This window comes from Hordeum vulgare, chromosome 7H (assembly GCF_904849725.1).
Source record: "Hordeum vulgare subsp. vulgare chromosome 7H, MorexV3_pseudomolecules_assembly, whole genome shotgun sequence".
Classification (NCBI taxonomy): Eukaryota; Viridiplantae; Streptophyta; class Magnoliopsida; order Poales; family Poaceae; genus Hordeum; species Hordeum vulgare.
Window position 1 is genome coordinate 542,345,667 of NC_058524.1, and position 17,832 is coordinate 542,363,498.

Below are 17,832 nucleotides of genomic sequence, written 5' to 3' on the forward strand. Positions count from 1 at the left end.
ACGACAATAGAAGCTAGGGCAATAATTTCATCCTTACTAGGCAACTCTTTTTCATGAGGTTGTCTACCAAACTTGGAGAAATTGAACTCATGTGACACACCTTCAAAGCCAACAGTGACAGTTTGCTTCTCACATTCAATATGAGCATTGACAGTATTGAGGAAGGGTCTGCCAAATATGATGGGGGACAAAAGCTATCTTGTGTGGTAGCAAGAACGAGAAAATCAGCAGGATACTTTGTTTTGCCATACAATACTTCAACATCTCTAACAATTCCCAAAGGGCAGATAGTATCTCTATTGGCAAGCTGAATAGTGACATCAATAGGTTCCATCTCAACAGGTGCAATCTCTTCTTTAATTTCATCATATAAGGATTGAGGTATTGCACTAACACTAGCACCCACATCACATAAACCATGATAACAATGATATCCTATCTTAACAGAAACAACAGGCGTGCCAACAACAGGCCTATGTTTGTCTCTAGCATGTGGTTTAGAAATTCTAGCAGCATCTTCACAGAAGTGAATACCATGGCCATCAACATTGTCGGACATGAGATCTTTGATAATAGCAATGCTAGGTTCAACTCTATTTTTCTCACGGGGTGTAGGTGTTCTAATGTAGCCCCTATGTATCACATTTAAAATTTTAGAATGATCCTTTATCCTAACAGGGAAAGGTGGTTTCTCAATGTAAGCACTAGAAACAATAGGATCATTATAAGCAATGACTTTCTCTTCAACTGGATTGGGATTAACTACATTGACTTCTAAGGGAGGATGATATTTAAACAACTTCTCTTTAGGGAGATCAATATGAGCAGCAAATGATTCACACAATGAAGCTACTATCTTAGAGTCAAGTCCAAATTTAGCGCTAAATCACAAAAAGTATTTGTTTCCACAAAGGATTTAACGCAATCAAACTTGAGATTCATACCTGACTCCTTACCTTCATCAAACTCCCAATCTTCAGAGTTACGTTTAATACTTTCCAATAAATTCCATTTGAAGTCAATATCTCTCTTCATAAAAGAACCGGTACAAGAAGTGTCAAGCATGGTGTGATTATCATGAGAAAGCCGAGCATAGAAGTTCTGAATGATAATTTCTCTCGAGAGCTCATGGTTGGGGCATGAATATAACATTGATTTAAGCCTCCCCCAAGCTTGAGCTATACTTTCTCTGTCACGAGTCCAAAAATTATAAATATAATTCCGATCACGATGTACCAAATGCATAGGATAAATCCTTTGATGAAATTCCAATTTCAATCGGTTGTAGTTCCATGATCCAGTATCATCACATAGCCTATACCATGTCAATGCTATATCCCTCAAAGATAAGGGAAATACCTTCTTCTTGACCTCATCCTCGGGCAAACCTGCAAGCTTAAATAAATCACAAACTTCATCTACATAGATTAGATGCAAGTCGGGATGTGATGTTCCATCTCCTGTAAAAGGATTAGCCAGCAGTTTCTCAAGCATACCTGAAGGAAATTCATAGCAAATATTTTCAGTAGGTGCAGCAGGTAGAGGAGCAACTCCTTGTGCTTCTGTTCGAGGTGAAGATACCCCGAACAAGCTCCTCAAAGGATTAGTTTCCATAGTGACAAGTGACAATAAATTCAAGCACACTATATAAATATTTCCTTACCAAATTCCACTTACCAAAGGCGCTTCACTCCCCGGCAACGGCGCCAGAAAAGAGTCTTGATGACCCACAAGTGTAGGGTATCTATCGTAGTCCTTTCGATAAGTAAGAGTGTCGAACCCAACGAGGAGCAGAAGGATCTGACAAGTGGTTTTCAGCAAGGTATTCACTGCAAGCACTGAAATTAACGGTAACAGAAAGTTGTGTGGTGAGATGATTCGTAGCAAGTAGCAAGTAACAATAGTAACAATGGTGCAGCAAAGTGGCCCAATCCCTTTTGTAGCAAGGGACAAGCCTTGACAAACTCTTATAGGAGGTAAAGCGCTCCCGAGGACACATGGGAATTTCTGTCAAGCTATTTTTCATCATGTTCATATGATTCGCGTTCGCTACTTTGATAGTTTGATATGTGGGTGGACCGGTGCTTGGGTGCTGCCCTTACTTGGACAAACATCCCACTTATGATTAACCCCTCTCGCAAGCATCCGCAACTACTAAAGAAGAATTAATACAAAGTCTAACCATAGCATTAAACTAGTGGATCCAAATCAGCCCCTTACGAAGCAACGCATAAACTAGGGTTTAAGCTTCTGTCACTCTAGCAACCCATCATCTACTTACTACTTCCCAATGCCTTCCTCTAGGCCCAAATAATGGTGAAGTGTTATGTAGTCGACTAACACTACTAGAGGAGAGACAACATACAACACATCAAAATATTGAACGAATACCAAATTCACATGACTACTTATAGCAAGACTTATCCCATGTCCTCGGGAACAAAAGTAACTACTCACGAAGCATAATTTTTTCATGACCAGAGAGGTATTGAATAGCATCAAGGATCTGAACATATAATCTTTCACCGAGTAATCCAACTAGCATCAACTACAAAGAGTAATTAACACTACTAGCAACCTTACAAGTATCAATCGGAGTCGCGAGATGGAGATTGGTTACAAGAGATGAACTAGGGTTTGGAGATGAGATGGTGCTGATGAAGATATTGATGGTGATGAGTCCCCTACGATGAGAGGAGTGTTGGTGATGACGATGGCGACGATTTCCCCCTCCGGGAGGGAAGTTTCCTCGGCAGGACGACCCTGCCGGAGCTCTAGATTGGTTCTGCTCAAGTTCCGCCTCGTGGCAGCGGCGATTCCTCCCGAAAGCCTCCTCCTGATTTTTTCTGGAACGAAACCCTCCTTATAGCAAAAGAGGGGAGCCAGAGGGCCAGCGGGGATCCCACAAGCCCCCTAGGCGCGGCCAGGGGGGTAGGTCGCGCCTAGCAGGCTTGTGGCCTCCTAGTGGCTCCCCTCTGGTACTTCTTCCGCCCGGTATTTTTTATAAATTCCAAAATAATTCCTCGTTGACTTTCACGGCTTTTGGACTTGTGCAGAATAGGTATCTCAAACTTTCTCCCTTTTCAGGCCAGAATTCCAGCTGCCGCCATTCTCCCTCTTCATGTAAACCTTGCAAATTAAGAGAGAAAAGGCATAAGTATTGTACCGTGAAGTGTTAACAGCCCATAAAGCGATAAATATCAACATAAAAGCATGATGCAAAATGGACGTATCAACCACTACTTGGCTACTCGAGATCCCTAGATAACCCGCCAGGGGCATACTGACCCGGATGTCCCTCTTGGCTGTTCTCGAGAAACCAGTTCTGGAAATCCTACATGATGTAGCAGTTTTCCCATGAATGATTGGTCGGCTTCCCTTGAGTACTATGTTTGGGACAAGGCGCTCTGAGCGCATCCTCGTAGTTGTGCGTCCTCTTCGGTTGATGAATCCTTCCACGACGATCGTTCTGATGTTGGTTTTGAAACTCGCGTTGGAGCTGAACGCAAATTCTGGCCCGCCTTCAGGCCGCTCCCGCTTGTTGTTGCCTTGGCCTTCAGTGTTCCCACCTTTGAGAGGACAGACGAATCCGATGTTCTCCATGAAGGCTCGGCTTCGGTCGGCCCTACACCGATCGGGTTGAATGCGGCGAGCCGGCTCCACGATGTTTGTGTAGATGTCTGGCTCGGGCGTCGTTTCATTGATCTTGCCGATGAACATGTGGATCTTGCTGAAGAGGACCCGGTACCCATACTCGATTGAGTCGGCGTCGGGGCCCCAACTTGAATCGTCGATGTAGATCTTGCCGCGGCGACTCTTGGTCATACGACCCGCCACGTAGCTCTTGAACCCTGGAAGAGCCCCCTCCGAGAACACGACTCCACCTTGCGATAGCCCACAGTGGGGCGTTCATACGTCTCCGTCGTATCTACTTTTCCGAACTATTTTGCCCTTGTTTTGGACTCTAATTTGCATGATTTGAATGGAACTAACCCGGACTGACGTTGTTTTCAGCAGAATTGCCATGGTGTTGTTTTTGTGCAGAAATGAAAGTTCTCGGAACGTCCTGAAAATTTACGGAGATTTTCTCTGGAATAAAAGAAAAATACCTGCGCAAAGATCCACGTGAGGGGGTGTGCCAGTGGGCCACAATCCCACACGGTGCGGCCACCCCCCTAGGCCGCGCCATGCAAGCTTGTGGGGCCCACGTGGCACCACCGCCCCCAATCTCAGTCCTATATCTTCCGTTTTGCTTGGGAAAAAATCAGAGAGAAGGTTTCATCGCGTTTTGCGACACGGAGGCGCCGCCACATCCTGTTCTTCATCTGGAGGGCAGATCTGGAGTCCGTTTCGGGCTCCGGAGAGGGGAAGTCGTCGTCATCGTCATCATCAACCTTTCTTCATCGACAATTCCATGATGCTCTTCATCGTTCTTGATTAATCTCCTCATAGGCTTACTGGACGGTGATGAGTTGGATGAGATCTATCATGTAATCGAGTTAGTTCTTGACGGGGATTGGTCCCTAGTATCCACTATGTTCTAGATTGATGTTGCTACTACTTGGCTATGCTTAATGCTTGTCACTAGGGCCCGAGTGTCATGATTTCAGATCTGAACCTATTATTTTGTCGCCAATATATGTGTGTTTTAGATCCTATCTTGCAAGTTGTAGTCACCTAGTATGTGTTATGACCCGGCAACCCTGGAGTGACAATAGCCGGAACCACTCCCGGAGATGACCATAGTATGAGGAGTTCATGTATTCATCACGTGTTAATGTGTTGGTCCGGTTCTTTATTAAAAGGAGAATCTTAGTATCCCGTAGTTTTCATTAGGACCCCGCTGCCACGGGAGGGATGGACAATAGATGTCATGCAAGTTCTTTTCCCTAAGCACGTATGACTACATACGGAATACATGCCTACATTAGATTGATGAACGGGAGCTAGTTACTTATCTCTCCGTGTTATACCTGTTACATGATGAATCACATCCGTCACACTCATCCATCACCGATCCACTGCCTACGAGTCTTTTACTACTGGTCCTCGCTATGTTATTTTGCCTAGGCTTGTCCCTTGCTACAAGAGGGATTGGGCCACTTTGCTGCTGTCACTACTGCTGTTACTTTGCTGCTGTCACTACTGTTGTTACTTTGCTGCTGCTGCTACTGCTGTTACTTGTTACTTTGTTGTTGCTGCTACTACTGTTCCTTGCTACTCCGATGTTACTTGTTGCAAGACTTTGTTGGCGCTAACATCCCGTCAACAAGGCTTTTTCTGGCGCCGTTGCCGGGGATTGCCAAAGCTTTTTCTGGTGTCGTTGCTATCATACTACCTTGCTACTGATACTTTGCTTGCAGACACTAATCTTTCAGGTGTGGTTGAATTGACAACTCAGCTGCTAATACTTGAGAATATCCTTTAGCTTCCCCTTATGAGCGAATCAATAAATTTGGGTTGAATACTCTACCCTCGAAAACTGTTGCGATTCCATACGCTTGTGGGACATCAGGCGCCAACTGTCGTGGTTTTGTCACAGAAGATGACATCATGAAAGGACTTAGATGTGAGGCCACTGTCGCTGTGTGGCGACTCGAAGGGGTTGATCGGGAACGAGAGGCGAATCTATCCAGGTTCGGCCCCTTCAATGGAGGTAAAAGCCTACGTCATGCTTTTGTGTCTATATTGATGCTGATCTCGATTACAAGGATGCGGATTAGCTAACCTAGCTCTCGAGAGTTTCTTTCCTCTTCCTTTCGGCTCAAGAGCTCCCTTTTATATATAGGCGGAGGCCTCGAGTTTACAACAGAGTCCGGGTCAATAAATGCTCGTGACCTATTATAATTCTACCTTGTCTTGTTTCTCAAGTTAGGAAAGCTTCTAGCGTCTTCCACCTTGTGAGCTTTGAACCGTCGTCTTTAGGTACTTGGCCGCCAGGCGGCTCACTGGGTAAGTCCTCTTGCTTGCCTTATCGTCATCTCTATAGCTCATCGAGTCTATGCTTCTTTAAGCCGCCTACGGTCTAACCCGGCCCAATCCGCGGTTTATCCCGCGGGGTCATATCCCCGACACCGAGGGTCATGGCAATGACATCAACTCCATGTGTAGCAGCAGCGCCGAGCTCCCCAAGTGCCGCCCGCGATGCTGCATCGAGCCATCAGCAAGCTCCATTGCAGCTCGGACGCCGGGGACGGACGCCCCACTGCAGCTCGGAAGCCGGCGATGGGAGCCACATTGCAGCTCCATCGTTAACGACGGGCGCTCCACTGCAGCTCTGACGCCTGCGATGGGCGCTCCACTGCAGCTTCGCGTGGGCAACCGACGCTCCATGACAACTTCAACGCTAGCGATGGGCGCACAACCGATGCTCCATTGCAGCTTGCTGCGAAGCACAAGGTCGCATTGCAGCTCTGACGCCTGCGATGGGCGCTCCACTACAGCTCCGCGTGGGCAACCGACGCTCCATGACAGCTTCGACGCCAGCGATGGCGCACAACCGATGCTCCATTCCAGCTTGCTGCGAAGCACAAGGTTGCATTGCAGCTCCGCCGCTGGCGACGGGCGCTCCATGGCAGCTCCAACGCCGGCGACAAGCGGTCGCGGGAGCACGAGGTTGCGAGCCATGGAGAAAGTTGCCGTGCAACATCTCGGCGGCCGTGGACACGTTGCTGCATTGCAGCACCGGCGTTCGCCGACGAGCATCGTTCGCATCGCTGGCAGCACCTCCCGGTTCCCTCATCGTGGTGGTGCTCGCCATGGCTCCCCTCCATAGAGGCTGCTTTGCAGCTATACCGCTGAAGTAGCTCCGACTCTATAGCTATGCCGTTGGAAGAGCTCCGGCTGCTAGTGCCAACGGCCGGGGTCAAACTCTTCCTATTTCCAAGCTGTTGTGTTTGTGCTCTGCCATGACGCGCGATGAGATGTAAGAGAAAGAAAAAAGAAAGAAAATATGTGGAGGAGCTGCTTCGTACAGATAGGATAAGGTTATGGTGAAACGGTGGGCAGCTGATGCGGGCACATGGCGCGCGGAGAAGGAGGCTTACGAGAGAAGAAGATCAGCTCGGTGTTTTAAACACTTTTCCTTTGTCAAATCACAGAAACTCCGAGTTCACCATCGTCTTAACACTGTCGGGTGGTATCCGAAACCATGCTTTACACAGCTTATTCATGCAATCTTCCTTAGCAATATATGTCAGCGCCATTAGCAAAACGGCGCACCCAACCGACTTAGCCTCTCCAACTACCAATATTATTGATCTAAGTGGTTGAGACCAAAGAAACTATTTGAACATTTTGGGACGAGAAAAATGATCTCATCTACCTGTGTTATATATTGATCTGAGTGGTTGAGAAGAAAGAAATATTCCAACATTTTCAGATGAGAAAAAATGATCTCATCTATACGGGGACCATTATCTCTGATGACCAAATGTCATTATTATTTCTGAAGTAGAAATCGCAATCGTGGTGTAGCAATAGGAACTGGGCTGCGTTTTCAGCACATGACCCACCGCTTCTATCTGTCCTCTGAAGCACATCTTCTCCTTCCTTCCCTATAAATACACGACCACCAATTCCTCTGGAAAACCACACTGATACCTCCGTTCACAACCTAACACCCAACAGATACTCTTTTAACCAGGAGGCATAAATCTCACGCCCTCTCGAGGCTCGCAAGCTCGGCGAAATGGACGAGCGCATGGTGGTAGGATACTTCAGGGGCAAGAGCATCCTCATAACCGGTTCAACTGGGTTCTTAGGAAAAGGTATGTGTTCATGCACGGCTAGTCGTTCAGGATGTGCACTGCGTTTTAGCTGATCAGCTCAGAGGACTGTACGCTGGTGTTCTCTGATGCGAGGGCAGTTCTTGTGGAGAAGATACTGAGGGTTCAGCCTGATGTCAAGAAGCTCTTCCTCTTGGTTCGTGCCCGCCATGTCGAATCTGCGAAGCTTCGGGTTCAGACTGAGGTGAAGCAGTTCATTCTGGACTCTTTTTATTTCGACCACATGTCTTGTCACTCCCCCGCGTCTCAACTTTCATTGCCATTTTGTTCTTGACAACATAATGCTTGCTTAGTTTCTGAACTTCCTTTTTTTAAAATAATAGTTTCTGAACTTCTCTCTACCATTCAAGAACAGAGTGAATTTCTCTCCACCATTCAAGGATAAATACTAGAGGGTCCGGAACAATTCATTCTCTTCAAGAATAACTAATTGTGTGCACGTGCGCAAATATAGGTGATATCCAAACTCATGCTGCACGCAACTCATGCACACCTTACGCACTCTCGAATCTTTGCTCACAAAAGATTCATGGGAGTTCCCTGCCCATTTGGTTTAAAGTAGATAAGTACTTGATTAAAGAAAAGAGAGTCTGGCTTCTATTCCGAAAGGGAGAGAAACCCGCCGGTCTCAGCAACAAAAAGAACTTGGCTGAAAGATGTTTGCTGTATTGATCAAAGAATTCAATATCACAGACTGTTTTTGTATAAAATGTATTTTCTACGAATAAATACCACAGTTATTTGGTTGCTACATATGTCAAGCGATTCATTTACTTTAATCAGCCATTCACCAAAATTCAAGTCAACATAAATGCATCTTGCTGTCCACCGATAGAAGTAGGGTCATGAATGAATCATGTGAAGAAAATTAAATTTACTCCACCCATTCACGAGATGGATGTTTCTTATTGAGCAATTCTGCGGTGGAAGCTGCAGAAATCCTTTCAGGGGAGTAAAGACGGTAATAAGTAGGATGCAGTGGCAAATTACCGCAAATATCCGTGGGGAAATGAATGGCAACAGAGCACGAAAAAGGGAGAAGGATGTGAGATTCATGGACACGGTAGTAGTTGAGGTGTCCCCAGCTCACTTGAGAAATAAACTGAAAAAATGCAGATTTTCTGAATCTAGTAACAAGTCTGCAATTGGGTTAACAGCATTGACTCCTGAGAAAATATACTTCCTCTGAAGAGTAATTCTAGAGCTGCATAGTACTGCAACAGTAATTTATGAACTCTGTTTCGGTATTTTTCAGGTCATAGGGAGGGAGATCTTTCTGGTTCTGAAAGAAAAACACAGTATGGGGTTCGACGATTTGATGGAAGAAAAGATCTGCCCTTTGGCAGGAGACATCATGTATGAGAACTTTGGACTAGACACTGCCAACCTGAGAGAATTGTACAAGGACATAGACATCATCGTCAACATAGCTGCGACTACAAACTTCTCTGAAAGGTTTGAGCCAGTGTTTCCTTGTAAGCCGGGAACCGTAGGAATCTCCTCTCATGACATGTATTTGTAAGAGATTATTAGTGACACAACATACATGCTGCTTGAATCCTTGAAATAAGTGATCATGATATGATGCCTTTTTCAGATACGATGTGGCTTTCGATGCTAATGTCTTGGGAGCGAAGCACGTCTGCGCGTTTGCAAAGAAGTGTACGAAACTCAAGATGCTGCTTCATGTTTCAACTGGTGGGAATCAAGCTCTATACTGTAGTATAAGACATGATCTATGCACTTCTGTTCCATGCCATCATGAATTCTACAAACTCGTAAATGAATTACATTATTTGAGCAGCCTATGTAGCTGGTGAACAAGAGGGACTAATACTAGAGAAGCCATTCTTGATGGGTGAGACACTAAGGGAGGGCACACATTTGGACATCGAATCCGAGCTAAATCTGATCAGAGAGACCAGGAGAGAGCTGAAGGCCAACTGTTCTTCAGAGAAGGCTGAGAGGAGAACCATGAAGGAGCTTGGCCTCAAGAGGTCAGACATGAACAACAACATACACCATATGCTTGTTTACTTTCTGTCACTGGTACTTCACACTGAAAGCTGACACATCTGTTACATGTGTTTTCATGGGCAACTGAAATGAATGAAGGGCTCGAGAGTTTGGGTGGCCAAACACGTACGTCTTCACCAAGGCAATGGGGGAGATGCTGCTGGGGCATCTGCGAGGAGAGCTTCCGGTGGTTATCGTCCGGCCGAGCATCATAACCAGCATCCTCAAGGAGCCATTGCCTGGATGGATGGAAGGAATCAGGTGACAGAAACTCTGTCAATGTCAAGAACCTATTTCTTGATTCTTTGCCCACGACAGTAAACTACAACAATGTACGTATAAGCATTAATTGAATGGACATCTTCATGTTCCGCTTCCGCAGGACGATCGACGCGGTGGTCATCGGTTACGCCAAGCAGACCTTGCCATTCTTCCTGGTGGACCTCAGTTTGATAATGGACGTGGTAATCAAGTTTTCTTATTACAAAGTTACCCTGATCAATTCACGTACAGTACGTACGTACGTACCCAGCAAGTCACCCAACTGTTTTGGACACAGATTCCGGGCGACATGGTGGTGAACGCCATGATGGTGGCCATGGCGGCGCACTCGGAGGAGCCGGCGCAGACCATCTACCATGTGACGTCGTCGCTGCGCAACCCGGCGCCCTACGCGATCCTGGCGGAGACGGGGCACCGCTACTTCTACGACAACCCGCCGCGCATCGGGAGGAAGGGCGAGCCCGTCCGGCTGAACAAGATGCGCTTCTTCAGCACGGTGGCGCGGCTGAGCCTGTACATGGCCGTCAGGTACAGGCTCCCGCTCGAGGTAAATTCAAATTAGCCCGCCATTTCAACATGGGATGAGAGATGAGACTCATTGGAGTGAGATGAGGATGTGATTACTCACTCAATCTGCTGGGCTGGTACGTTGGAGAACAGATGCTTCGGCTGGTGAACATCGCGCTCTGCGGCGTCTTCTCGCGGCGCTACGACGACCTCAGCAGGAAGTACAGGTTCATCGTGCAGCTCATCGAGCTCTACGCGCCATACAGCTTGTTCAAAGGCTGGTACGTACGTACGCATCAGAATGTGACATTTTATTTTTACAGAGACTTGATTTTTTCTCGACCGTGTGAAGCTTTGATGACATGAACACGGAGAGGCTGAGGATGGCGATCAAGAAGAAGAAGGATGACAACGGTGCAGAGGAATATTACTTTGATTTCGACCCCAAGTCCATCGACTGGGACAACTATTTCTATGGTGTTCACATCCCCGGCGTGCTCAAGTACATGCGTGATTGAGTTATGTATTTAACTAGCCAAATTTCTAGCCCAGTTGCTACCACTGGATTTGGAAACAATTGCCTCCCTTTTTTTCTAAATGGTTTGGAGATTGCTCACCATGTCTACCGTGCGGTAAAAATTGTCTCCCTTGGGTTTGTTATATGCAACTCTAATCAATATCTATTTGATTTCACTAGTTATGCAACTTCCCCTTTTCGAGAAAAAAAAAAGGTCATGCAACTCCCACCACCATGAATGTATTTGAATATATTTTTTTCATAAAAAGAAAGGTGAAACCCATGACCACCGCATGATGCAGACCTACATCTTTATTAATCGTCATACAACTAAGAGCATCTCGAGCCGTTCAACCCTCCAGTGCCGAGAAGCTTGTAGAAGTTGGTGTAGTCGTCGTTGTAGTTGTCGTCGTCGTCGTCGTGCATTCCACCGTCCTTGTTGCACCCCTTCCCCTGGGTCGCCGTGGCGGACGGGGTTGGACGGCCTGGGTGCCTCCTCGTCGCTGTCGTCGAGGATGACAATGTCGCCTTCCTCGCGGCCGAGACGATGGCGCTCCATCTCCTCCCTGACGTAGTCGTCCCGTGCCCATTTGAGCGACGTCTCGTCGTCGACGGCCATGTCGAGGTGCTCCTGCTTCACGGGGAGGAGCGTCGGCTCAGTCTTCGGCTTGGCGAGGCGGGAGGAGGAGCCGCCCTCATTGATGACGATGACGCCGTTGCGCATGCGCCACCCGAGCGGGGTCTCCAGCGGCTCCGTCTTGACAGGGAGGAGCACATGCGATCCGGAGGAGCGGGAGCGGGAGCCGGACGAGGAGGAAGACGTCGTCTCCATGCGCCTCGGCGTCAAAGAACTGTCACGACGGCGAGAGAAGGAGGGGGCACCGGGTATTCCAAACGCAGCGAGTTGCCGCCCTCGATGTGCTCGAGGACAGCCGCCAACGTGCGGCCGGAGACGCCCCACCATTGGCGTCACCCCCTCGGAGTTGAAGCGGCCACGGGGGTCAGCGTTGTTGGTGGGGGCAAGCTGGTTGGCGTGGCGGCGTTCGAAGTACGCCGTCCACATCGTGTTGCTATCGGGGGCGTACCTCGGCTGTTTCCGCGAGCTCGCCGACAGCGACAACCGGATGTGCGCGACTCCGCGTGCCGGTCAGCTCCAGAGGGTGGCGGTGGCGCCGGGACTCCGCTGGCGCTCAGCTTCCACGAGCTCAACGCCCGCATGTCCGATGGCGTCGGGTAGTTCGCCTCGTAGAGGAGACGGGCTTCAGACTCGTGCAGGTGGCGGGGGGCGAAGCTGTTGGCCACAGCTCCGTCGCCAGGGTAGCGCTCGGCCATTGGTGGAGAGAGAAGGCGCCGGTGGCGGAAGGAGCGAAAGGGGGAGAAGGGTGTCGGCGGCGAGAGAAGCCTAGCAAGAGGTGTGTGGCCACCGGCAAGGGGAAGGACGACTTATATAGTCGCGGGCGGGTGGCGAGTGGGCGAACGCGAGGCGGGAGAGGACGGGACGCGCGTCGGCGCATCTTCACTGCGCCACCCATGGGGAATCAATGGAAGGCTAGCCAGCGGCGCAGCCTTTGCATTGATTTCCGCAGGAAACGATGCGATGAGGACGACGACCGCGTCTAGACGCTGACTTGACGGATCCACAGACGTTTCGCGCCAAAAACGCTTCCCCCGGCGCCTCCGGGCGCCCCGAGTGCGCCGGGTTCGGCCTCGGTCCGTCGGGGCCAAATTCGGCCCTAACCAGCGAAAAACTGGCTTCCGAAAGCACAATTGGACCATTTTCTCACGCCGACAATAAAAAAAGGCCTTGGGGCCTGTTTAGGGCGCGGCTGGAGATGCTCTAACATCCGATACTCTCGTATGTTGTGACCCTCTCTCTCGTGACATGTGTCATTGACGAATATGCGTATGTGCTACATATTCCTAGTCGATCGTATGTGATATATCATGTCAATAATCTTATGGTGATGGTAATTTATACTAGTCTTAAATAAAATTTGCCTAGCCTCCTAACATTTATCATATTATTTTAGGGTAACCTAAATATGTTAATTATTTTAATTTCTATGGTTATCAGCATCATATAAATCAAACAAAAACGCAAAGTTCTTAAATTTTTGAAAGATCAGCAAAAACGCAAAGACAAGACGGAGATCCCAGAAAAACAATAGAACAATATGCACATAATCATACACATCACAACCCACCGTACGTACAAAAGCCCCACAAACCCACCTTGCAAATGCCAACCCAAAGCAAGAGCGAGCAAGAAAGAGAAGAATGAATAGACCACAGCCTTGGACAAGAAGAACAGGAATCCTCTCAAGGCCGACGAAGAAAAAGGAAACAAAAATGACACACACGCGTGACGTAAGTAAGGTCAGGGTCGTGTTCAGAGCTTCAGACAGCCTCGTCTCATTCTGTGGTGTGAGGGAGGAAGCACCCGAACATCTGCACGCACGTCACATTTCAGCTCAGGAACACAGAGCGCGATCACCGTGGCATGGTGTGGACTGTGGAGTAGGTGCGTACCTTTGAGTAGAAGGGGGTGTGCTGCCGGGACCGGCTCGCGGCCGTGTAGCTCTCCGGCGACGGCATGCGGCGGCGATGCAGGTCCGGCACCGCGCCGCGGCGGGCCGCTTCCCGGTCATGCTTCACCCTGTCGAACTGCACCGTGTACCCCTGCGCCGCCGCGCTCTGCTCGTCCCACGCCCCGAACTTGGGCACCGCCGTCGGCCTCTGCCGCCCCTGCGCGCGACGCGTCGTCAGTCAGTCACTCAGCGCGAGCCCATCACGCACTTGAGGCGTATAAACGCAGCAGGCAGGTAGGCGACTCACCGGCGCGTGGTTCGGCGAGGCGGACCGCGCCCGGGCACCGGCCGGCTTGTACCTCGCCTCTTGCGGCTTGTGGTGCCCGCCGTGCCCGGCCCCGGCCGGCAGGTGGTGGTGGTGGTGGCCGTGGTCGCCGCCGTGCCCGGACGGAGAGCGGTGGTGGCCGTTGTCGCCGCCGTGGCCGGCCGGAGGCTGGTGGTGGGCGGGCTGTGGCCGCGGGTGGTACTGCGGCGGCGGCGCGAACTTGCTCTTCTCGGCGACCCTGCCGCCCCGGTCGGTGGCCACGCTGCTGCTGCTCCCGGCTCGCCGGTGCTGCTGCCCGTTCTGCTGGGCCGCCGCGCGGTCGCCGCTCGAGGTGGCCGGCCTGGAGCCCGGGGCGATCACCCTCGGGGCTTCCTCCTCCGGGTCGTTGGGGTTGAACGGCCGCTGGAGCGGCGGCGCGGTGGCGCCCTTGTTCTCGCGCACCTTGTTGAAGTAGACCGTGTAGCCCACATTGTCGCTGTCCCAGGTGCCGAACTTGGGCACGCTGGGCCGATTCTGCACGCACACAAATGTGTCAAATATGTTTTGCTTTAGATTTTTTAGATTAAATATACTATGTTGGGAGTACTTATGTTCTTCTTTATGGGATGGGAAATCAGTCCATGGTTCTGGCAAAAATAAATTAACTGAGAAAATCCATGGTCTTTGTATAAACAAAGACTCTTTGTTTAGACGGTTTGTACAGTTCAGGATCAGAAGCCACAAAATTACATCACACCCATATTGTTCTTCTGTGGAAACACTGAACCACAGTTAAGAAAAGTTGCTGAATATTACAAATATTTTTAAAATTATACAATAATCATAAATATTATGCAAACCAAAGATTTAGATAAAGTTCAAATATTTTTGTTACCTCCTTAACTTCTCGACAATTTTGTTACCATTTTAACTAAATCATTTGTGTTTTCCCTAAATTTTCTTATTTTCATTTTCATTTCCTATGATTTTTCATCTCTAATTATCATAAAACATGTTTTCAATAAATTTATTTTTATTACTTTTGTAAATGTTCGAAAAAGTATCTTCCTCTCCCTGATTTTTATTTGATATAAACTGGGTTTCTCAAAAAGATCCTCCATGTTTATATCATTATTTCCCCCTGATTTCCCTTTCCATTCGTATGGCTTTCCTCAATTTCTTGAGTGGTAGCAGGCTTATAAGTGTCTAAAATAGTCGACACATCATTGTCAAAACTGCTTTTATTGAGAACGAAGCAAAATATAGACGGTTGTCAAATCAAAGGGCCACTTAGCCTGAAGAAAGTCAAACGGCTCCCACAGCAATGGGGGTTCATGTTTATTTGATCAAACGACCAGCAAAGTTTAGCTGATTGACACCCTAATCGGAGTCAACTCGTGAATCTGCCAATAGCATCGCATTATTGGTTTGGCAATGGTCGTGCGAATGTGTCTCCTACTAACGCGTGAAAGCGACGTGCCTCCCAACAGAAAACAAGACCTTGCGAATGTTTCCTGAAAGCAGAGCCCTGATACAGAGTACAGACTACAGAGAGCAGACACATACCCTGCCTTGGTTCATCCAGGCGAAATTCAATCTACAGTATACTCCGTAGTATATATGCACAATCCCATCACCGTGATTAGATTCAGGTGCACCCAATTTTGGATTTGATTCCTTCTATTCGATATATGGTGTATTTTGCTGCTCGGCAGTCGCAGCTTTCCCCATCCTAAAGCTTCCGTTTCGACGAAACAGACTGCAGCATGCCACGATAGATGATCTGGGTTGACGTTGACAAGCGATAGACATGATCCTACGGCGAGACGATGGAACCACATGGCTAGGAATAGGGCCAGATATATAAACAGGCTCGCATTTGATGTGCGATCGAACCACAATTCACGCTAGGAGCACAAGAACTAAGCAGAGGAGCGCAACATTCATGCATGCATGCATGCGGACGGAGATGGAAGCCAAAGGGAGGGGAGGGGGAGCACTCACGGCCATGCGCCGAGGAGGAGTCGATGGAGCGGCCGGAGCCTGAGCTTGGTCCCTCTCCGCCCCTGTCTCCTGGGTACCGTCTCTCTCCTTCCCCCGCAGAGAGGAGGGAGAGGGGGGGCGCAACGGCAGGGCGCGACCGAGGCAGGGGGGAGGTCGGAGAGGCGCTGGCTTAAATTTGACACGCCTCCTAATAATGGCCGAGCCCCCCTTAGCTGTGGATGCGGAAGCTGCAAAATAGCCTCCTTGGTCCAGCCACCCCCGTTGATATATAGACGACGGCGATGGCGAGGCCAAGGCTATGCTGGCGCCCCCATTGGTTCGACCGGTGCGCTTGTTTATACAGGCTACGGGAGTATATGCTAGGGCGTTCCGTCGTCGGTCGTCCCCAAGTTGCGACCACCCGGGCACCCACCGGAACGGACTGACGCACGTCCCGTGGTGTTCCTTGGTGACGTCGCGTCCCGTGTGCTTCTGAGTTCTGACAGAACTTCGTCGTCGTTGCCTCTCACGTACCAATGGCCGGTCTGGTGTGCGTGCGTGTTGCTCTTGTTTAGTTCCGCTGCTGTTTCTCACGCGATAAGAAGAAGGATGAGATGAACGCGGAGGAAGAAAGAATTGTTCAGATAAACAACTCCAACATTTTTCTTTCTTAAGAGTAGCGTGCACGGTGAACGTTTCTTACCAACTTGTATGTATAGTAACATTATTTCAGGAAGGGGAATGCAGCGGAAGCAGCGCTCATCGTGACAGAAGAAAAAAGAAAACTAACGCTTTAGATGTAGCACCAGAGGGTACAGGAAGGGGAATGCAGCGGAAGCAGCGCTCATCGTGACAGAAGAAAAAAGAAAACTAACGCTTTAGATGTAGCACCAGAGGGTAAAAGGCATCCCATGCTGAATATGGATGTCAATTAATAATACTAGATGATGCCCCCCCCCCCCCCCCCCCCCGCGCGATTGCTGCGGGAAACTTACTACAAGAATACATAAAAGTTGTTAAAAAATATCTATAACTAATGTGAAGAAAATGCAAGCTTAAGAATGATGGAAATGAAAAGGGTATAAAAATGAATTATTGTTAAAACAATGTCAATGTGAATGTAAACTACATAGGTATGGTGCAAGCGATAAATACATATGTTTTCAATAAATATCTAATGCAAAAAATAGCTTGTAAGTAACATGCATGAATTGATGATATGGTGCTCGCATGCATAGAGTAATGCAAAAATAATGTAGTTTATGACTTGCATGCATTACTTGCTTTTGTAGCATAGCATGTCTAGGAAAAATAGCTACTGGGCAGTGACTATTTAGAAATAGAAGATTCAAACATGGTGAACTATATGCCCCCCCTGCCTTCTCCCATTTGATTTTTTTCCTTCATCTTTGATTTTTCTTTCAAATAACAATATTCTTTGAAAAGTCAATAAATTCTTATAAAATAATACCCATTTCTAATTTTTCTCTTGAGTAATATTTTCTTTGGCAAGTCAAAAAATTATTATCAAGTAAATGCTTAACAATAAGATGGCAGGTAGATCAAGGCAATTGCATCAAAACACTTGCTAAGATTTTAGTGTACCAATTTAATAAAAGACATGCAATCATGGGCTAATCTACTAAAATGTTTATACTCTCGTTGCAAGTGACGGGCAATTGATTAATATATACACTACTTAAAAAATAAGTAGTGCTCCTTTTTCTGTCAGGTAGAACTCTTCGTCAACGGTTCCCCTCTTGAGGGAGTCCTCGACTAAGGGGTCCTCGGATGGTCGGTCCATCTCTTAGAGGCCGACCATATGGGCCGTATTATCCAAGACCGGACTGCATGACGACTTCGTATCTGTCGGGGAACGTTGCATGGGAAACAAAAAAATTCCTACGC

At 48.2% G+C, this 17,832-nt stretch overlaps 2 protein-coding genes across 2 annotated transcripts; one reads left to right on the forward strand and one right to left on the reverse strand.

Moving 5' to 3' along the window:
* The first annotated feature begins 7,537 nt into the window (after positions 1–7,537).
* Positions 7,538–11,279, forward strand: LOC123413046 (fatty acyl-CoA reductase 1-like). The gene is made up of 10 exons (XM_045105990.1): positions 7,538–7,769; positions 7,868–7,971; positions 9,043–9,242; positions 9,385–9,485; positions 9,592–9,784; positions 9,903–10,064; positions 10,186–10,267; positions 10,363–10,632; positions 10,746–10,873; positions 10,945–11,279. The coding sequence occupies exons 1-10, from the start codon at positions 7,691–7,693 to the stop codon at positions 11,108–11,110; spliced, it is 1,485 nt and encodes a 494-aa protein (XP_044961925.1). The 5' UTR covers positions 7,538–7,690; the 3' UTR covers positions 11,111–11,279.
* A 1,981-nt stretch (positions 11,280–13,260) lies between these two features.
* Positions 13,261–16,166, reverse strand: LOC123409246 (serine/threonine-protein phosphatase 1 regulatory subunit 10-like). Its single transcript, XM_045102198.1, has 4 exons — positions 15,946–16,166; positions 13,945–14,475; positions 13,639–13,854; positions 13,261–13,557 (listed from the first exon to the last, which is right to left on the reverse strand). The coding sequence occupies exons 1-4, from the start codon at positions 15,949–15,951 to the stop codon at positions 13,522–13,524; spliced, it is 789 nt and encodes a 262-aa protein (XP_044958133.1). The 5' UTR covers positions 15,952–16,166; the 3' UTR covers positions 13,261–13,521.
* Between the last annotated feature and the right edge of the window lie 1,666 nt (positions 16,167–17,832).